At 48.7% G+C, this 21,058-nt stretch overlaps 1 gene segment (V, D, J or C); it reads left to right on the top strand.

The window, feature by feature from the left end:
- The first annotated feature begins 8,815 nt into the window (after positions 1-8,815).
- Positions 8,816-9,329, top strand: LOC135889131 (Ig kappa chain V-III region VH-like). The segment is given in 2 exon segments: positions 8,816-8,864; positions 8,971-9,329. Coding segments are annotated over 2 exon segments (408 nt in total).
- Positions 9,330-21,058: the final 11,729 nt, after the last annotated feature.

The raw sequence follows: 21,058 nt of genomic DNA, 5'->3' as shown, positions 1-21,058 counted from the left end.
GCAAGCATGAACTCTGCCCCTGTCCCACCCCCTCGAGGCTGTCCCAGGGAAAGATCCCTGTATGCTGCTCCTCTCCCGCCTCCACCGCGTGGCTCTAAACCGCCGGTTACAGTTTTGTAAAGGAACAGGCAAGCAGTCCCAATACTAACATTCCCCTACCTAATTCAAAGCAGGTCACCATGAGCGACATCACTCTGATGAGGATTTCAGAGACCGAGAAAGAAAGGATGCTTCGGGAAAGCCTGCAAAGACCAGGGCCGTATGCCGCCATGCTCTGCAAGGCAATGATCCCCGAGTACTTGCTTGTCTCCTGGCGCGGAAACGTTTCCTACCACGGAGGACCCAATAAGGCCGCTCTCCCCAGGAACCTGATGCAAAGGCTTTCCAATTACCTCCAGGAGAGCTTCGTGGAGATGTCCCAGGAGGATTTCTGCTCTATCCCCGGACATATAGACCGGATTTTACTGTAGCTGCACTGGCAGGGACTAAACAGTAGAGCGCCTAGGGCAAACCAATCATGCTAAACCGGACATTGTTAGATTTTTTTTCAGTAGTTGCACTGCCAAGGACTGAAACGTTAAGTGCTTAGGGCAAAGTAATCATGAAAAACCCACTGTTAATATTGTTAATATTCCTGTTCTGTTAAAAATAAATGTTTACATGTTTAAAACACTTACTGAGTGATCCTTCCCCTGATTCTGTGTCCGGGTTAACGCCTGGGGACGGTTGGTAGGGGATCTCTGTAAGGGTGATGAAGAGATCCTGGCTGTCGGGGAAATCAGCGTTGTAAGCGCTGTCGACTGCCTCGTCCTCCTCATCTCCTTCCTCATCTTCCCCATCCGCTAACATCTCCGAGGAACCGGCCGTCGACAATATCCCATCCTCAGAGTCCATGGTCAGTGGTGGGGTAGTGGTGGCGGCCGCACCTAGGATGGAATGCCGTGCCTCGTAGAAACGGGATGTCTGGGGCTGGGATCCGGAGCGTCCGTTTGCCTCTTTGGTCTTCTGGTAGCCTTGTCTCAGCTCCTTGATTTTCACACGGCACTGCGTTGCATCCCGGCTGTATCCTCTCTCTGCCATGGCTTTTGAGATCTTCTCGTAGATCTTTGCATTCCGTTTTTTCGATCGCAGCTCGGAAAGCATGGACTCATCGCCCCACACAGCGATGAGATCCAAGACTTCCCGATCAGTCCATGCTGGGGCCCTCTTTCTATTCTGAGATTGCATGGCCATCTCTGCTGGAGAGCTCTGCATCGTTGCCAGTGCTGCTGAGCTCGCCACGATGTCCAAACAGGAAATGAGATTCAAACTGCCCGGACAGGAAAAGGAATTCAAATTTTCCCGGGGTTTTTCCTGTGTGGCTGGTCAGAGCATCCGAGCTCGGACTGCTGTCCAGAGCGTCAACAGAGTGGTGCACTGTGGGATAGCTCCCGGAGCTATTACCGTCGATTTCCATCCACACCTAGCCTAATTCGACATGGCCATGTCGAATTTAGCGCTACTCCCCTCGTTGGGGAGGAGTACAGAAGTCAAATTTAAGAGACCTCTATGTCGAACTAAATAGCTTCGTTGTGTGGACAGGTGCAGAGTTAATTCGATGTAACGCTGCTAAATTCGACATAAACTCCTAGTGTAGACCAGGCCTTAGAATCATAAAATCATAGAATATCAAAGTAGGACCAATCCCCAACTAAATCTTCCTTGTGTGCTTTGTCTCTTTCCCCTGCAGGATGCTCAGATCAACCAAACCCAGAGTCTGGTCCTAGAGAAGGGGAACCCAGCCCACCTGAAATTCAAACTAACTTACAATCACACTTGGATGCTCTGGTACCGACCGGTTCAGGAGCAGGGGCTCCAGCTGCCCTTTTACTCGCTTGATATAAAAGATGTGCAGAGCGGTGACACTAGAGAGAGAATCACAGCCTCCTGGCTGCGGGCTCAGCTCTTCTACTTCACCATCTCATCTGTGACACTGAATCTGTGTATTTCTGTTCCAGCAGTTCAGACACAGGGGTTCAGTCATCTGCTCTCCTGCTACAAAAACCTCCTCTTCCCTCCCCTTCCCTGCAGCCCCCAGCACCAGAAGCAAGTGGCTGGCTGCCAGTGCAGGCAACAAGCTAATTGCCTCTCTTAGCACTGGAGAGGTGCAAGGTGGGAGAAGGGACTGGGGTGGGGGGAATCTATCTCTCTGGGATATACTCATCTGGTATGAAGATCCCCAGTTGTCATGTAAGAACAACACTTTCACAAGGCCTTCCATCTGAGGATCTCGGAGTGTGTTGCAGACATTAGTGAAAATAGTCCCACAACACCAGTCTGGGAAGTAGGGAAGAATTATTGCCCTCATGTTTCAGATGGCAAAACTGGGGGAACTCAAAGGTGCAGATTCACAAGCACTGACACCTGGCTTGAGAGACGCACGCTCAGTGGGATGGGGGTAGGGTAGATAAGAACCCATTGGAGCTAAAACGATGATCCAATGGTGCAGATTATCTAGGGCTGTCGACTGGGATTGGATCACAAACCCACAGATATACTCCATGTGTGTGTATCACTTCCATCTCTGCATGATAAGTTCCTAAACTGGCTTGAGGCCCATAATGACACTGCTGTAATTGGGGATTGGATGTCATGGGTGATATTTCTTAGTGCAGTTTGTAAAGCCAACTCAGCAGTAGCTTTCATAAAAGCCCTGGGGACCATATCGATGATGACAGCAGCTTTACGTGTTGAGAAGGAAGAATAGCCCATTGGTCTCTCTGTCCTGATAGCTCCCTAGACTGCGTCCAGATAGCATTGAAAATAGTGACATTATGGAGGGGAGTCACAAACTCCTGTCTGGAGACTGGAGGCTGTGTTCTATGATCTTTTGCTTAACTACCTCTCCCGTGGAGACAGAGACATTGCTTGTATGTTTCTGAGCCAGCAGTTTCAACCCAGCACCTCAGGGCCACCTCCTCAATACAAGTCTACAATTCTCTTCAGCCCAGTATCAGTGCTGTCAATGGAGTTCCTCACATGGAGGATTGTGGGAATTACCACCCTTAAGTATCAGTGTAAAAATCCATCCATACCCACTAGGTGGTGCCCTTTCCCTTTTGAAATAGAGTTTCAGCAGAGCAGACTCCAACTGTCTCTGATTTTGGCAGTAGGGCAAGGGACTGCGTCTCATTCAGAATCAGAGATGGAAGCTCTCAGCCCGGCTCAATGTGCATTTCCTACATGTGGGCCAGAGAGGACTGTAGAGCCAAGTCTCCATACTAAGACATGGATAAATACAGAGCAGTGGTACTGCAGGACAGCCCAGGGGAAAGGGCTTATTAAAGTTGCAGTAGAACCTCCGAGTTATGAACACCTCAGGAATGGAGGTTGTTCGTAACTCTGAAATGTTTGTAAATCTCAACAAAATGTTATGGTTGTTCTTTCAAAAGTTTACAACTGAACATTGATTTAATACAGCTTTAAAACTTTACTATGCAGAAGAAAAATGCTGTTTTTAAAACCATCTTAATTAAATGAAACAAGCACAGAAACAGTTTCCTTACTTTGTCAAACCTTTTTTTTTTAAACTTTCCCTTAATTTTGTTTAGTAGTTTGTGTTTAATATAGTACTTCAGTGTATTTGCTTTTGTGTGTGTGTGGGGGGGGGGAGTGAAAGAGCTAATGGCGTCTGAGGCTCTGTGAGTTAACGCTGAAGATGGAATGGCTGCTGAGTTTGCCTAAACAGCCCCTGTACAGTGGCGGATTTAGAGTTAGTGGGGCCCTGTGCACAGCTTCATTTTCGGGGGCCTCCCCTTGGGACCCAGCCAAGAAAAAGAACATTCTCTCTTATCTCCCCCCCCCCCCATTTTTCATTCTTTTTTTCTTTTTGGGTGTGGGCTCTGAGCCGCGGCAGGGGGTTGGGGTGCAGGAGGGGTTGGGAGGTGGTGCTTACCTTGGGCGGCGTGGCTCCCAAAGCGACCGGCACACCCCTCTGGCAGCGGCTCCCAGGTGTGGGGGGGGGGGAGGGCGGGAGGGCAGGGCGCCCACAGGTGCTGCCAATGGAGCTGTGGAGCTGGCCACTTCGGGGAGCGGTGCAGCATGAGGGGAGGGAGGCAGTGTGGGCAGGGATCCGCCTAAACCTGCTGCGCTGCTGCTGGCACATCTCTGCGTGCCCCTTAGGGGGAGGGGGGCAGCAGGTCTCCGTGCACTGCCTGGGGTGGGGGCAGCACACGGAGCCACCTCCCCCGCACCAGGGGCACGTCGAGATGTGCCAGTAGCCAGCCACTTCCAGGAGCAGCGTGGGGCCACTGGCCACAGAATGCAGGCAGCCTGCCTGTCTGAGCCCTGCTGCACCACCGGCCAGGACTCGGGGGCAGGATGTCAAATGAGATTTATCCTGCATTTTGGGGGCCCCGTGTTATTGGGAAATATCAAAACTAAAATGTTCATTTTGTTTGGACTAGAAATGTCATTGCATTTTTGCTTTTGCATTAAAGAAATGACAATTTAGGTCAAAATGGGAATTTGAAAGAATTTTTATGTCGCTTGTATTTTTTTAAATTAAAAAAAGTGAAATAAAAACATTTTAAGTCAAAACTAAATGAAATTGTCCAGTTTCACTCAAAATGTTGATTTCAAACAATTTTTTTTTTCATTTCGAATAAGTTTGAAACTTTCTGTAGGAATTTTTTTGACAGAAAAAATTTAAACATTTGAGAAACACTGCTTTCTCTGCAACTGGTTGAGGGCACATATTAATGCCTTCCAGCATAACAATACTCCCTCTCATCTCTGTCCGTCCTCTCAAAAGAGTTTAATTTGTTGACACCCTGAATGACTTACCATCAAGACAGAAAGAAGAATAATGGTGCGGGGAAGAGGGTATGGGGAAAAGAGAGGTGCACACAGCCACTGGCAGGAATTGGAAGGAGGGGAAGAAAGAGGAACCCTAGTACTGGGGGATTGAGTCAATTGGTATAAAGGAGAGTGGCACACAGCTCCCCTAGCATGGAGGGAAGCAGGAGAATGAGGGGTAACAAAGAGCCCTTGCCATGGGAGAAGAATGGAGGACTCTGCTATAGGGGGAGGAGGGAATTCAGGCCACACAGAACCCCTGCCATGGGATGGGCAGTATGGGGTACCCTTGAATAGGTGGAGGGGAAAATGGGGGGACACACAGAACCCCTGGTATGGGGGATGGAAATGGGGGAAAAGAGGGAGTAAAGTACATATGGAACCCCTAGCATGGGAGAAATAATGGGTGGGGGGGGGGCGGAATGAGAGTTGCAATACTATAGTAACATGTATTTGGAAATGTAAAAAATAACCAGTGAAGTACATTGAAATATTTTTTAATAATTTGAAAATACATGAAATACATTATTTAAAAACATTAAATGCTTTAATGGTATGTATACATTTGTAATTACATAATGGGCTGTCGCTAGGTGATGGTTGGTGCCAATGGGCTGTCGCTGCCTGTTGCCCAGGGCTGGGTGAGGGGCTGGGCTCTGGATTGGAGAGTGCCTGGCTCAGAGGGGCTGGGCTTGGAGCTAGGGGTCAGGGCTGTGGGGGGATGGGGTCAGGGGGTGCCTGGCTCAGAGGGGCTGGGCTCGGAGCTAGGGGTCAGGGCTGGTTTTGGTTTTTTTTTGGTTGGAAGGGACCTCAGGAGGTCATCTAGTCCAACCCCCTGCTCAAAGCAGGACCAATCCCCAGACAGATTTTTGCCCCAAATCCCTAAATGGCCCCCTCAAGGATTGAACTCACAACCCTGGGTTTAGCAGGCCAATGCTCAAACCACTGAGCTATCCCCCCGGATGGGGTTGGGGGGTGCCCAGCTCAGAGGGGCTGGGCTTGGAGCTGGGGGTTAGGGCTGCAGGGGGGAGGGTCAGGGGGGTGCCTGGCTCAAAGGGGCTGGGCTCAGAGCTGGGGGTCAGGGCTGGGGGGGGTCAGGAGGTTGTCCGGCTCAGAGGGGCTGGGCTCGGAGCTGGGGGTCAGGGCTGTGGGGGGGAGGTCAGGGGGGTGTCCGGCTCAGAGGGGCTGTGCTCAGAGCTGGGGGTCAGGGCTGTGGGGGGATGGGGTTGGGGGGTGCCCGGCTCAGAGGGTCAGGGCTGCGGGGGGATGGGTCAGGGGGGTGCTCGGCTCAGAGGGGGTGGGCTCAGAGCTGGGGTCAGGGCTGTCGGGAGATGGGGTCGGGGGTGTCCATCTCAGAGGGGCTTACCATGCTGCTTACTCCTGCCTCCCCCCTCTCCCGGAGCCTCAGCGCGCCACGTCCAGGAGCGGCCTTGGACAGCGCTGCAGCAGCCTGGCTCCACGTGACCTGAGCTCCCGCCGCTTGGCCCGGAGCTCGGAGCCCCGCCCCCTTATCACACGGCTCTGAGCGAGAGGAGCTCAGGCCCTGCCAGAGTCAGGCCGCTGCAGTGCTGTCCAGGGCCGCTCTTGGATGCGGTGCGCTGAGGTGCCGGGGGATGGGGGAAGGCAGAGGCAGAGGCGGGCGGGAGCCTCCGACATTCTCGTGGGGTCCCCTGCGGGGCCCGGGGCCTGAGGCAAATTGCCCCACTTGCCCCCCCCCCCCCCCGGGCGGCCCTGGTTGGATCACAGAAACCCTCTTGGGAGCTGCCACCTGATGGGCCAAGACTACGTCTATCCCTGTTTTCCCTGCCAGCTCAGGACTCCAGCACCCTGTCTTGCTGAGCCAGACACTCCCGTCTGCTCCAACACAGACCCAGGGTCTGAATTACTTGCCCCAAAGCTGCAGGTTTACCTGAAAGCAGCTAGCAGAAGTGTGCTTGTCTTTAGCACTCAGATGCCCAACTCCCAATGGGATCTAAACCCAAATAAATCCGTTTTACCCTGTATAAAGCTTATGCAGGGTAAACTCATAAATTGTTCGCTCTCTATAACACTGATAGAGAGATATGCACAGTTGTTTGCTCCCCCAGGTATTAATACATACTCTGAGTTAATTAATAAGTAAAAAGTGATTTTATTAAATACAGAAAGTAGGATTCAAGTGGTTCCCAGTAGTAACAGACAGAACAGAGTAAGTCACCAAGCAAAATAAAATAAAATGCGCAAATCTATGTCTAATCAAACTAAATACAGATAAGATCCTCACCAGTTCCAGAATGCTCCCCTTTTACAGACTAATCTCCTTTTAGCCTGGGTCCAGCAGTCACTCACACCCCCTGTAGTTACTGTCCTTTGTTCCAGTTTTCTTCAAGTATTCTGGGGGGTGGAGAGGCTCTCTCTTTAGCCAGCTGAAGACAAAATGGAGGGGTCTCCCAGGGGTTTAAATAGACTTTCTTTTGTGGGTGGAGACCCCCTCCTCACCCTGTGTAGAATTCAGTCACAAAATGGAGATTTGGAATCACATGGGCCAGTCACATGCCCATGCATGACTCAGGACTTGCAGGTAGCAACCATTACCCACATGCTAACTTGAACATCCTAAGGTAGACTTATTATGTGGATTGGAGACTTCCAAGCTCTTCTGTCTGTTAAGTGCTTCCTGATTGAGCACTTAATTTGCACATTCCTTTCCCAAGAAGTGACCAAATGTTCTAACTAAGGCTACTTAGAAATCAAGCAATTATACAGGCAATGTTCATAACTTTGAACACACAAATGGTGCCTGCATACAACTAGGATGAATATAACCAGTAGATCATAACCTTTACATAGATATGTTACATGGCATATGTAGCAAAACCCTATTCTAGTTATATCATACATACATTTATGAGCACCACCACCCCATAAAGCCTTACGGGGTACACTGACACAGACATGATTTGTGCTTGACAAATTCATATTGGCTATTTTTATCACCTTATTAACCTCCAGGTTTGAACAAATTAATTGTTTTAAAATTTCAGATATTGAAGTTAAGCTGACTGATATATTATTCCCTGGGACCTCCTTCTTCCCCCTTTTCAAGACAGGCACTGTGTTTGTACCTCTTCTAGGACCTCATCTGTCCTCCCTAAGTTCTCAGAGAGAATCACTGATGGTTCAGATATTACTCTGACTAGTACTCTAGGATAAATTTCATCAGGCTCTGCTGAACTTTTAGTGAACACCACCTTCTGCCTTTCTTCACAGTGCAGAGAGATCTCCTCTTCCCTCACTTAAATAGTGGCCCTGTGCTGGTATTGGTTGCTGGTGGCTGGGGTGACACAGAGGTGAAGGTGTTTGTCACTGTTTTTTGTAGGGTCCCCAGGACACCCATCTCTTTCAATGTGTAGCCCCTAAATAGAGGTATTGGGGCTTGTTATTGGGGGCTGGAGTGCATTGCACTAGCCAGAGGGGAAGAGGGTGGCAGCATTTTCCTGTTCCGTCACATGTGTGTGTGTGAGGGAGAAAAATCATTTCAAACAGTTTTAGAGGGAAAGGTCCAGGAACAGGGGAGGTGGACAGGATGCTCTGTTAGCTGGATGGTGAAATTCTATAATCTGACCAAACCTGGAGGGCTTGGCAGGCCCATTGGTGAGCGAGGTTTGGGTAGGAAGATCTGGATGACAAGAACAGTGACAGAGGCACAGAAATAATGTGATTTGTGTTTGAGCAGTTTGAGGGAGGGAAGAGGAGAGACAGAGAGAGGAGACTGGGAAAGGGAGGAGTGGAACAGAGGGGAGTGTCAAAGAGAAGGAGAGAGTAAGGTATATAAAGGGCCAGGAAAAGAGCGTCACAAATTGTGGGTCAAGAGGAGGAGAGAGGGAACGTGTGAAAGGAGAATTCAAATATTGGTGTCAAATGTTTGCAGAGCAGAATAACCGGCCTTGGAGAGACAATGCGTCCGGCTCTGCGATCAGTGAGTTTGCAGGGCAGGAAGATGCCGGAGCGGCTGTGGCTGCTTCTCACCCTCCTGACCCTCCCGCACTGTAAGGGGAGAACTGAGCAATATTTCTCATTGCCATTTACCTACCTTCTTTCTTTCGGACTCCTTTCCTCTTTCTTTCTCCATTCATCTCTGTGTCTCATTCACAGACGGGCGCTCCCAGACTCTCCACCAGACCCCCCGCTTCATTTCTCTGCCCCCCGGCTCTAGAGTCCAGCTGGACTGCTACCTGCAGGGATACAGTTCAACCCTCTACATGTACTGGTACCGGCAGCCTCCCCAGGGAGGAGCCCTGCACATGCTCTTTCTCTCCAGAAGCAAGGATTTGATTGACGACAGTTCGGAGAAACATTTTATTGGTGCCCGACCGACCCAGCAGAACTTCACGCTGAGCACAGACAGCCTCTTCCCCAATGACACGGGGCTGTATTACTGTGCCTGGAGCCGCACACTGAGCCAAGCGGGTGCAGCTCCTGGACAAAAACTCCGCCTCCCCCTGTTGCTGTGAGGAGCTGAGCTGAGATCAGGTTTCTCCCACTAGCTCAGTCCCCTGCCCTGTCCTGTCCCACAGACACTGTGAGTCACAGCCCAGCTTCTCCCTTCTTCCCTTGAAGGGGGAACATCTGTGTCATGTTTCATCATAGCTATTAGTGATGGAAGAGATGTCTGAGGCCACATCTGACCCACCCCCTTTCCAGCCACTGCAGGATTATTCCCTGTGATGTATTCACCAGCCTAGGTATAAATGGACATTATTTTGCTCCCTTCAGGGGGACTATTGCCTGTCTGACACACACCTCACCTTCAGGGAAAATTTCCCATTTCTCAGTTTGCTCTGGTTCTACGACCATTTGACCAGAGATGGAGTGGAGAGGAGATTTCAGCTTGATATTAGGGAATCATGAAAGAAACCTCTGAGAGACAAAGAGAGAGCATATGAAATGGGTTAAACTGCCCCAGGTTATGCAATGATTTGCTGACAGAGCTAGGGTTTAAAAACTGGAGTCCTGACTCCCAGTCTCCTGCCCTTCCCAGGAGAACTATCCCTTTTTGTAACGGTATGAGCTATTAGATGTAGGATGTGCTGGAGATTGACAAATGAGCTAAAGTAATGAAAACCAATTTTTGCCCAGGTTTAAACAGTCGCGTGTCCTTTTAAAGGTCTATGCCAGCTCATGTTGTGGCTGAATTTGTCCCGTCTGTCTGTATCTCTTGTTGGCAGTATATGCTCTCCATGCACTGGAGCAGTTTTACATTGCAGGCAGTGGAGCTGTCTCCAAATGGGCTGATATAAAATCACTCATGTCATCTCAGTAAGAGAATATGAGTCTTTTGACCACATCTAGCAACTGCTTATGGGATTCTGGCCTCCCGATGGAGCACTTATTCCCTTCTCCTGCTGTGCTGTATTATATTAAAACTGTACAGGTAAAAAAATGTGTGTGAGGATCGTGAGATAATGACACATCTCAAAAGAAATCAAATGTTTAGAAACATCAGAGATGAGAATGTCCAAGGTTCAAGAATATTCCCTCATTCCAATAGTCTCAGGATATGGCAGGTGACGGTGTATGATGTACCCATCTGATCCTAATGGAGGTTTCTTGCTCACAGCTCCACAGGCACACCCTTATTCATGCTTATATGCCCCTGGGGTTGGGGAGTTCTTCCCAGACACCAAATCAGATGATCAGTTGAATTGTGCACGTGCGGGTGAGGGATTCCCTAACAGTTAAGCATCTAGGGCTCAATCCTGTAACTTCTCAATCCTGAAGTTAGGAGGACTTAAGGGTATTCAGAACCTTGCCTAAGAGTGAGACCATGACTGTTTATACCCTGCAATACTGTTGCTGAACAAGGTCCATTTTTTAAATTATATCCTGGTGGCGGTGATTCTGACAGTATCTCCAATCAGTCACTATATGAGTCTGTGACCTAAGCCACACCATGCCCCTGCTCCCTCAGAAATGCGCAGCTGGTGTCAGTGTAGGTCGGAGATGGCTGTGGATACAGTGAAAGGGGAAATGGCAGTTACACAGTCACCTGCATTAAGGATGGGGGCGGGGAGGGTGTTCACATTCTGGGGTAGATTTTCAGAAGTGCCCTTGAAAAATCTAGCTAGATAGCGATATTTGTTTATATGAACATTATAGTAGAGTAGATAATGTTAAATATGTGTAGTGTACGAATTTGTACTATTTTATTAATTACAATATAACTATAATTATTTATAATTATGTAATTCATATATCAGTATTATAATACATACATTTCTAGAACACTGTATATCTCAAAATGCTTTACAAACTTTAGAAGCTATAATATGCTAATAAAATAAACATGTATATAAGATCTCACCTTCTTTAACACAGGATTCACAAAGACAGAAGAATTACTGAGAAGTTTACCCCAGGCTCAGTCCTGCAAGGTGCTAAAAATTGTGTCCCTGATCCCACAAAGCATTTAAGCAATTTGTATTCTTTTTAACTTTATAGGAAAGGGAAATTCTAAACTGGCTATGCACAATACATTGTAAAACCATGACACTGTGTTTTTATCACTTTAAGCTAAATCCCTAGAACACTTTTATTCCCAATACGTGTTTGCGCACAGACTTGCACTGAAATAATACAAGATCTTATTTACAAGTTATTTAGTTATTTTGGTGTAAATTTGTGTGTAGACTGTCCCTTAGGGAAAAAATACATAATGATTAACCATCAATCATGAAGAATTATTCACCAATAATTAATTAGGGTATGTCTACACTACAAGAGTAGTTCGATTTCACTTAAATCGAATATGTGGAATCGATATTACAAAGTCGAACGTGTGTGTCCACACTAAGGACAGTAATTCGACTTTGTGAGACTTTGTGAGTCCACACTAACGGGGCAAGCGTCGACATTGGAAGCGGTGCACTGTGGGCAGCTATCCCACAGTTCCCGCAGTCCCCGCTGCCCATTGGAATTCTGGGTCGAGCCCCAAATGCCTTCTGGGTAAAAAAATGTGTCGAGGGTGCTTTGGGTACCTGTCGTCATCCGTCCGTCACTCCCGCCCTCCCTCCCTCCCTGAAAGCGCCGGAGGGAAATCAGTTCGCGCACTTTTCTGATCAGTGACAGCGCGGACGCCACAGCAGTGCGAGCATGGATCCCGCTGCGACCATCGCTGCAGTTGTGGCCGTTCTCAACGCCTCGCAGCTTCTCATCCACCTTTACCAGAGGCAGATGCAGAGAAATCAGGAGAGGAGGCTACGGCACCACCGTGAGGGCCTGAAGTCGGAGAGTAGCACAGAGCTGTCAGAAACCACGAGACCCTGCGCCCAGGACATCACGGTGGCAATGGGTCTTGTGGATATTGTGGAACGGCGATTCTGGGCCCTGGAAACAAGCACGGACTGGTGGGACCGCATAGTGCTTCAGGTCTGGGATGAATCCCAGTGGCTGCGAAACTTTCGCATGCGGAAGGGGACTTTCCTCGAACTTTGTGAGTTGCTGTCCCCTGCCCTGAAGCGCAAGGACACCCGGATGCGAGCAGCCCTGACTGTCCAGAAGCGAGTGGCCATAGCCCTCTGGAAGCTTGCAACGCCGGACAGCTACCGGTCAGTCGCGAACCACTTTGGTGTGGGCAAGTCTATCGTGGGGGTTGTTGTCATGCAAGTAGCCAAGGCAATCGTCAAGGTACTGCTATCAAAGGTAGTGACCCTGGGAAACGTGGAGCTCATCATAGATGGCTTTGCCGCGATGGGATTCCCAAACTGCGGTGGGGCTATAGATGGGACTCACATCCCTATCCTGGGACCGGACCACCAGGCCAGCCAGTACATTAACAGAAAGGGCTACTTTTCAATGGTGCTGCAAGCACTGGTGGACCACAGGGGACGTTTTACCAACATCAACGTCGGATGGCCGGGCAAGGTTCATGACGCTCGCGTGTTCAGGAACTCTGGTCTGTTTAGATGGCTGCAGGAAGGTCTTTACTTCCCGGACCAGAAAATAAGTCTTGGGGATGTGGAGATGCCTACAGTGATCCTCGGGGACCCTGCATACCCGCTAATGCCCTGGCTCATGAAGCCCTATACTGGCGCCCTGGACTCAGAAAAAGAACTGTTCAACTACCGTTTGAGCAAGTGCAGAATGGTGGTGGAGTGTGCCTTTGGCCGTCTCAAGGGGAGATGGAGAAGCTTACTCACTCGCTGTGATCTCAGCGAAACCAATATCCCCATTGTGATAGCTGCTTGCTGTGTGCTCCACAATCTGTGTGAGAGCAAGGGGGAGACCTTTATGGCGGGGTGGGAGGTTGAGGCAAATAGCCTGGCTGCTGATTACGCCCAGCCAGACAGCCGGGCGATTAGAAGATCCCAGCAGGACGCGCTGTGCATCCGGGAGGCTTTGAAAGCTAGGTTCCTGACTGAGCAGGGTATCCAGTGACTGTTAAGTTTGTGGACACAGATGCTGAACCTGCCCCCGTTTCTTTACCCAGTTACTGTTGACTATCCTTCCAAGTTACATACCCCCTTCACCACCTTCCCAAAAAATAAAATCTGTTCTGTTTTGTTAATGAACAACGTTGTCTTTATTACTGTTTTCGCGGAAATGTTTTAAACCGGGGACGCAGACTGTGGCGGGGGGCGGGTTTAGTGTTCTGATGCAAATGATGCTTCTAAACTCCGGGAATGACAGGCTCCGCAGTGGTGGACTGGTTGTTTCAACGGAGCCTGCCAGCAGTCCTGGGCGGGACTGCGTGTATGTGTCGGCCAAGTGACTTTCTGGCAGGGGGCGGAGGGTTACAGACCCCCTGCTGCGTGGCTCTGTGATCCAGGATAAGGACCGCGGCATAAGATCTCTAACTGCCCTCCCCCGCCACAAAGTCACAGATCAACCCCCCCGCCCCCCAGAACATGAAAACCACCTCCCAGACTGACCAGGGTAACTGGTGACTGCACTGTGTATGTGTCCTGATGCTGGACCTGCCCCCGCCTCTGTACCCTGCTAAAGGTGACTGTCCTGTCCAATTACCAAACCCCTTCCCCCCCTTCAGACAGACTCTCCTCTAACAGAAAATCTTGGAAACAGTACTTAACAGAAACGAATATTTTATTATGAACCGCACATGAAAAGGGGCGGGGGGAAACTTGGACGGGGGCTTGTGTGAGGTGGGTAGGAAAGGACTTTTCAAACTTTGGGGAACGAGAGCCTGCCACCTCGCGGCTGTCCCAGGGAAAGATCCCTGTATGCTGCCCCTCTGCCGCCTCCACCGCGTGGCTGTAAAGCAGTCCCAATACTAACATTCCCCTCCCTAATTCAAAGCAGGGCGTCATGTGCGACATCACGCTGATGAGGATCTCGGAGAGCGACAGGGAACGGATGCTTCGGGAGAGCATGCAGAAACCAGGGCCGTATGCCGCCATGCTCTGCCGTGCTATGATCCCAGACTACTTGATAGAGTCATGGCGTGGGAACGTGTCATACCACGGTGGACCTAACAAGATCGCCCTGCCAAGGAACCTGATGCACAGGCTTGAGCACTACCTCCAGGAGAGCTATGCTGAGATCTCCCATGAGGATTTTGTGTCAATTCCCGGACATATAGACCGTATTTTGGTGTAGCTGTACTGGAAGGGACTACAGAGTGGAGCGTCCTGTGGTTGCCTAATCATGAAAATCCGGACATTATTTGATTTTTTTTACATAGTTGGGACTAAATAGTTCCTTAAGGCAAAGAAATCATGAACAACCAATTGTTGATATTATAAATATTCCTGTTGTGTTATAAATAAAAGTTTATATGTTTAAATGACTGAATGAAAACCCCATTGTTAATAATATAAATATTCCAGTTATGTTAAAAATAAATGTTTAGATGTTTAAAGCACTTACTGCTTGATCCTTCCCCTGATTCGGTGTCCGGGGTAACGGATGGGGACGGTTGGTAGGGGATCTCGGTAAGGGTGATGAAGAGCTCCTGGCTGTCGGGGAAATCAGCGGTGCAAGCGCTGTCGACTGCCTCGTCCTCCTCATCTCCTTCCTCATCTTCCCCGTCCGCTAACATTTCCGACGAGGAACCGGCCGTGGACAATATCCCATCCTCAGAGTCCACGGTCAGTGGTGGGGTAGTGGTGGCGGCCGCACCTAGGATGGAATGCAGTGCCTCGTAGAAACGGGATGTGTGGGGCTGGGATCCGGAGCGTCCGTTTGCCTCTTTGGTTTTTTGGTAGCCTTGTCTCAGCTCTTTGATTTTCATGCGGCACTGCGTTGCATCCCGGCTGTATCCTCTCTCTGCCATGGCTTTAGAGATCTTCTCGTAGATCTTTGCATTCCTTCTTTTGGAGCGCAGCTCGGAAAGCACGGACTCATCGCCCCACACAGCGATGAGATCCAAGACTTCCCGATCAGTCCATGCTGGGGCCCTCTTTCTATTCTGGGATTGCACGGCCATCTCTGCTGGAGAGTTCTGCATCGTTGCCAGTGCTGCTGAGCTCGCCACGCTGTCCAAACAGGAAATGAGATTCAAACTGGCCAGACAGGAAAAGGAATTCAAATTTTCCCGGGGCTTTTCCTGTGTGGCTGGTCAGAGCATCCGAGCTCGGACTGCTGTCCAGAGCGTCAACAGAGTGGTGCACTGTGGGATAGCTCCCGGAGCTATTACCGTCGATTTCCATCCACACCTAGCCTAATTCGATATTGCCATTTCGAATTTAGCGCTACTCCTCTCGTTGGGGAGGAGTACAGAAGTCGAATTTAAGAGAGCTCTATGTCGAACTAAATAGCTTCGTGGTGTGGACGGGTACAGGGTTAATTCGATGTAACGGCGCTAAATTCGACATAAACGCCTAGTGTAGACCAGGACTCAGACTGGACAGAGCCCTGGGGAATAGGCTGTATGGCTGCCATACTCAGCCTATTACTATTCTGTACATAGAACACGTCCATCACATGGACACCTCCACTCCCAACTGCCTCATCTCACACCTTATCAGTGGCAGCTATCACAATACAATAATTACAGCAAAGAAGACAAGAGTAAAGTGACCGTGCTTAATGTGATGGGGTAGGCTCCTGGTTACATCCCTCCATTTTTTACCTGTGTGTTGTGACTTTATATCTACTGGGAATGTGTCTTCTCCCATTGCCTGCAGATCCCTCTGCTATGGTGTCTCCAGGTCATTGTAGTTTGGTTCTGTCCCCTTGGCTGTTTGCTGACATGCTGATTTCAGTGTCTTATACAAATTTGGTCACAGCTGAATTGACATCAAGGAAAATCCCAACAAGGAAAGGCAGGAAGCAGCAGCAGAGAGGTTTGGATACTATTGTTTTTTAAAATGTAATTGGTCAGAAAACATGTGTAGGTGCTAAAGGGCCCTACACTGGGCCAAAACTAGGAAGAGTGACTGCTTGAAAGGCAATGTCTCCATGTAAAAATTCTCGCCAGCCAGTAGGTGGTGCTCCTCCTCTACCCTAGGAAATCAAAGAACTGCTGTGGCAGGAATAGAACTGGCTACTGCAGGACAAATCTGTTCTGCCATATCTTTTGAGCTTTCAAAATTCATTTTTGTTCTTCACTGGAATGAAAACAAAATGTTTAAATGTTTCTACAAAATGGAATTGTGCCAAAACCATCACTTTTCTAGTGGAAAAAGATCCAGTTTTCTGTGTGGGTCTCTCTCTCACTCTTTGTCTGGGTATATCTAGACTGTAGTCACTGGATGTGATTACAGCTCAAGTAAACTTACCAGGCCTAGCTTTAATTTCACTACCTCGGGTACTGGAGCAGTGAAGCCACAACAGTGCAAACTTAAGAATAGACTGGACAAACCCACCCAGAACCCTGAGTAATTACTCTTAGGGCCAGCCTGTGCAGAAGCTTGTTCTGCTGCAACTTCACTCTTCCAGTACCCAAGCTAGCAAAATTAAATGTAGCTCATGTATGTCAGCTCCAGCTGCAATCACATGCTGTGTCCTCCATATTTCCAGAGTGTTTCACCTCTGGTGGAGTTTTTAGTTGCTCTGTTCTTCCTCTCATGTTACATCTTAAATTTCTGTTTGCTCCTGATACCGTGTGGTATTCAGTGATCACTCTGGGCCTGAGGAACTTCAGACAGAAGCTCTTTATTCAATGCTATAGCACCTCAACTACCTCTGCATAACAGAGTATAATCTTCTGCAGCGCCCCTCCACCAGACTGCCTGCCTCAGACGCTAGCCCACTTAAAGATACAATTCCCAGTACCACACACTTTTCCCAGGGTCAAGGCCAAAGATAACCAGACCTCCACAGAAGGGGCCCCCTGTGTCTGTGGGGAAACACAAACAGATCCTGCCCTCTAGTACCAGGAAGCAACCAAATCTATGTAAAACTCCATGCTGGGGGACTGCCCCCTGCTCAGTGAGACAGAGATGCGGATGTGCATAGTCTGGTGTGCAGCAATGTATCTCTTGGGAGCAAGTAAGTCCTTGGCTGGGAAAAGAAATCCCTGTCCGAGCATTTGCAGGATTCTACTCTACACATTTCCCTCTGCGCTGATTGTTTTATTCTGTCTGTCCTGTGTGTTTTGTCTCTTTCCCCCCACAGGCCAAACCGATGCTAAAATAACCCAAACACCGAGTCTGGTGCTGGAGCGAGGACAGACTGCCTATCTCAGATGTCAGCAAACCTATGGGCATAACAGCATGTTCTGGTACCGGCAGGATCCAGGGCAGGGACTGCAGCTGCTCTTTAACTTCTACTATAAAGAAGAAAGAGAGAAAGGCCCAAATTCTAGTCACTTCCAGGCCGACCAGCCGCAGGCTGATCTCTTTCGTTTGAACATCTCGTCTGTGCAGCCAGAGCACTCGGCTGTGTATTTCTGTGCCAGCAGCTCAGACACAGCGCTTCAGAGTCACCTCCTCCCTCTACAAAAACCTCGTCTGTTCCTTGTCACTCTGCAGCCCCAGCACAGGGACAGCAACAAGGCACATTCTCTGTGAGTGCTGCAGAGGGGCCAGAGGGAGAGAGCAGAATGGGGAATAGAGTAACACCTTTCAGTGTGGGGAGCCACCTGGGATGCACAGAATATACACCCCTGCCATGAACACAGCTAGTGGTGTAAGAATAATAATCATTGGCCCTTGTAGAGCACCCAGTATCTGAGGGTCTTAAAACACTTTTCAGATATAATGGACTATAGCTCCACAACACCATCCTGTGTCATGAGGAAGGATTCATATCCCCACTTTACAGATGGGGAAACAGAGGCACAGCAAGGTTTGTGTGACTTTCCTAAGGACAAAAAAGAAGTCAGTACAGAGGCAGAAGCAGGAATAAGTCTCATGTATCCTGACATCCGCTTCTGGGCTTAAACCACTATGATCCTGTCCCATGTGTCTAGAAACACACAGCCTGTTGCATTACTTTTGATTAAATATATGGCCCCAAAGAATCAAAGGTGTTAACATGATTCTGTCACTATCCAACATAAAACAATGTTAAACAAGGGTTAGGGTTTGGTATACAGAGACTTTAGCCTGATTAGCGCCATGGAAAACACACCATTAAAAATTCTTCTTAACCTTTTATTAAAGATACAGAAAAAGAAGGAACAACAGTTAAAGCATTTGAAATGTGAAGTATTAACTAAGACTTTCATTTTAATGACATCCCTTGTTTTCTTTTCCTTCAGTTGAGAGTCTTTTTAAAAACAACGCCCATCTCTGCCCCATCCAATTTTGGAGAAAAGAGAAGAAGTTAGTTGAGATGGGCTGGAGCTGTTGTTGTTAAAGTCCAATTCTGTTAGAAGACAAAACAGGACAAACACACAAAAGAGGGGACAGCAAAGATATAAAACATAGCTTCTGATCTTGGTGTTGACGCCTACTGGAAACCTTGCTGCTGGAGAAACAGAGGCACATCCCACTGTCTCATCAGCCACCTCCAGACCTGGCAAACTTGTACCAGTATTGGACTGTTATGGCCTTGTTTTAGCTGCCTTTCTGGACACAGGCTTACAGCAGTGTTGCAGACTTTTAATAATTAGAAGGCAAAAAGAGAAGGATATGAAAGAAATAAGGTGGGGAAGAAAAAGAAAGTATTAAGGGGGGGGGGGGGAGGATGATAAAGTCTCACATTCCAGGAAATGTTCAGGATTTAGCCGGAGTCACTGGAAGTGGCAGTGTTATCTGGGTCCCTCTCCTTGGCCCAGCAGTCTGGACAGGAAATTTCTCCAGATCAGGATGACAAAGGCCCTACAGTGTTATAGTGAATCCTGGGATCTGAAAAGACTGTGAAGGTAGCAACCATGATGGTGAAGCTCGCTCCTTTCTTTTCTTCCATCCGTCAGTCAGTCAGCTGTTCTCTATTTTCCTCCCAAAATTTGTTTTATTTTAAAAACCCCAAAAGGAAGGGATAGGCAGAACAGCCCGTCCTCTCATTATTTTGTTCACTAATTCAGCCTAATTTTCAACACAATAACTTTTGTTTATTGATTTCTCATCCCACACTTCTTTTGTTTGACAGACATGATTTTAACACATTCTCCTCAGTTATGTCAGTAGTCCTTTTTGTTTGGACTGATTTAGTCCCTGTCTCTCCCTTTTGCATCTTTTCTATCAACATTCATTGTTACAGGTTATAGTGATACTTCATAAACTTGTTTTTACTTTCCCAGAGTACAGGCTCGCAAGTAGGGTAGGCCTACCAGACCCCAGTTATTATTACTGAACCCCTGGTTCTCAGCTCACCACACACACATGCATGGACACTGGAGTCTCCCCAAAAAACGTTTTTTTTCCTCATTATATTAAGCAGCAGTTATAGTTATAAAGGTAGCGGTGCAAACTCACTCACATGCAAATGACTCATTTGTCATAATCAATTCAGGAAGGGAGAGCAGTACCTCACAAACAACCATACATAAGCCTGCCCATAAAACTGCGCCATGTTAATGTGAAATGTTGCTTGACATCAGCAGTTCTGCAGAAAAGGACGTAGGGGTTACAGTGGACGAGGAGCTGGCTATTAGTCAACAGTGTGCCCTTGTTGCCAAGAAGGCTAACGGCATTTTGGGCTGTGTAAGTAGGGGCATTGCCAGCAGATCGAGGGATGTGATCATTCCCCTCTATTCGACATTGGTGAGGCCTCATCTGGAATACTGTGTCCAGTTTTGGGCCCCACACTACAAGAAAGATGTGGAAAAATTGGAAAGAGTCCAGCAGAGGGCAACAAAAATGATTAGGGGGCTGGAGCACATGACTTATGAGGAGAGGCTGAGGGAACTAGGATTGTTTAGTCTGCAGAAGAAGAATGAGGGGGGATTTGATAGCTGCTTTCAACTACCTGAAAGGGTTTCCAAAGAGGATGGACCTAGGCTGTTCTCAGTGGTACCAGATGACAGAACAAGGAGTAATGGTCTCAAGTTGCAGTGGGGGAGGTTTAGGTTGGATATTAGGAAAAACTTTTTCACTAGGAGGGTGGTGAAGCCCTGGAATGGGTTACCTAGGGAGGTGGTGGAATCTCCTTCCTTAGAGGTTTTTAAGGTCAGGCTTGACAAAGCCCTGGCTGGGATGATTTAGTTGGGAATTGGTCCTGCTTTGAGCAGGGGGTTGGACTAGATGACCTCCTGAAGTCCCTTCCAACCATGATATTCTATGATTCTATGATCAAACCACCTGGGGCTCCAAAGGGAGTTACCAGCCTGGATTCAATCCATATTCCTCACAAGAGCTTTATGTGGCAGCATTACAGTCACCTCTTTCCACTGGAGTGTGTGTGTGTGTGTGTGTGTGTAAATCTTGCCGCAGTTGGTGAATTCCTATGTAAACATCCATTTCTATTCTCTATGGCACTTCTCCCTGTGGCAATAGAAGTGGAGTTTATATACAGGAAATGCCTGGTCCTACTGACCAGTGCTGCATAGGGTGACCAGGTATCCGATTTTCAACGAGAACACCCGGTTGAAAAGGGATTGTGGTGGCTGCAGTCAGCACTGCTGACCATGGCGTTGACTGTCTGATTGTTGGCACCACACAGTGGGGCTGGCAGGCTCCCTACTAGCCTCTACGCCACGCGGCTCCCAGGAAGCAGCCGGCATGTCGTGCCTCCGGCTCCTATGAGTAGGGGCAGCCAGGGAGCTCTGCATGCTGCCACCTCCCCAAGCGCTTCCCCCACAGCTCCCATTGGCCAGGAACCACAGCCAGTGGGAGTTGCAGGGGCAGCGCCTGCAGAAAGGGCAACGTGCAGAGTCGCCTGGCTGCACCTCCATGTA

Source organism: Emys orbicularis, chromosome 1, assembly GCF_028017835.1.
Source record: "Emys orbicularis isolate rEmyOrb1 chromosome 1, rEmyOrb1.hap1, whole genome shotgun sequence".
Lineage (NCBI taxonomy): Eukaryota > Metazoa > Chordata > Testudines > Emydidae > Emys > Emys orbicularis.
This window is presented reverse-complemented; position numbering and strand designations above follow the sequence as displayed.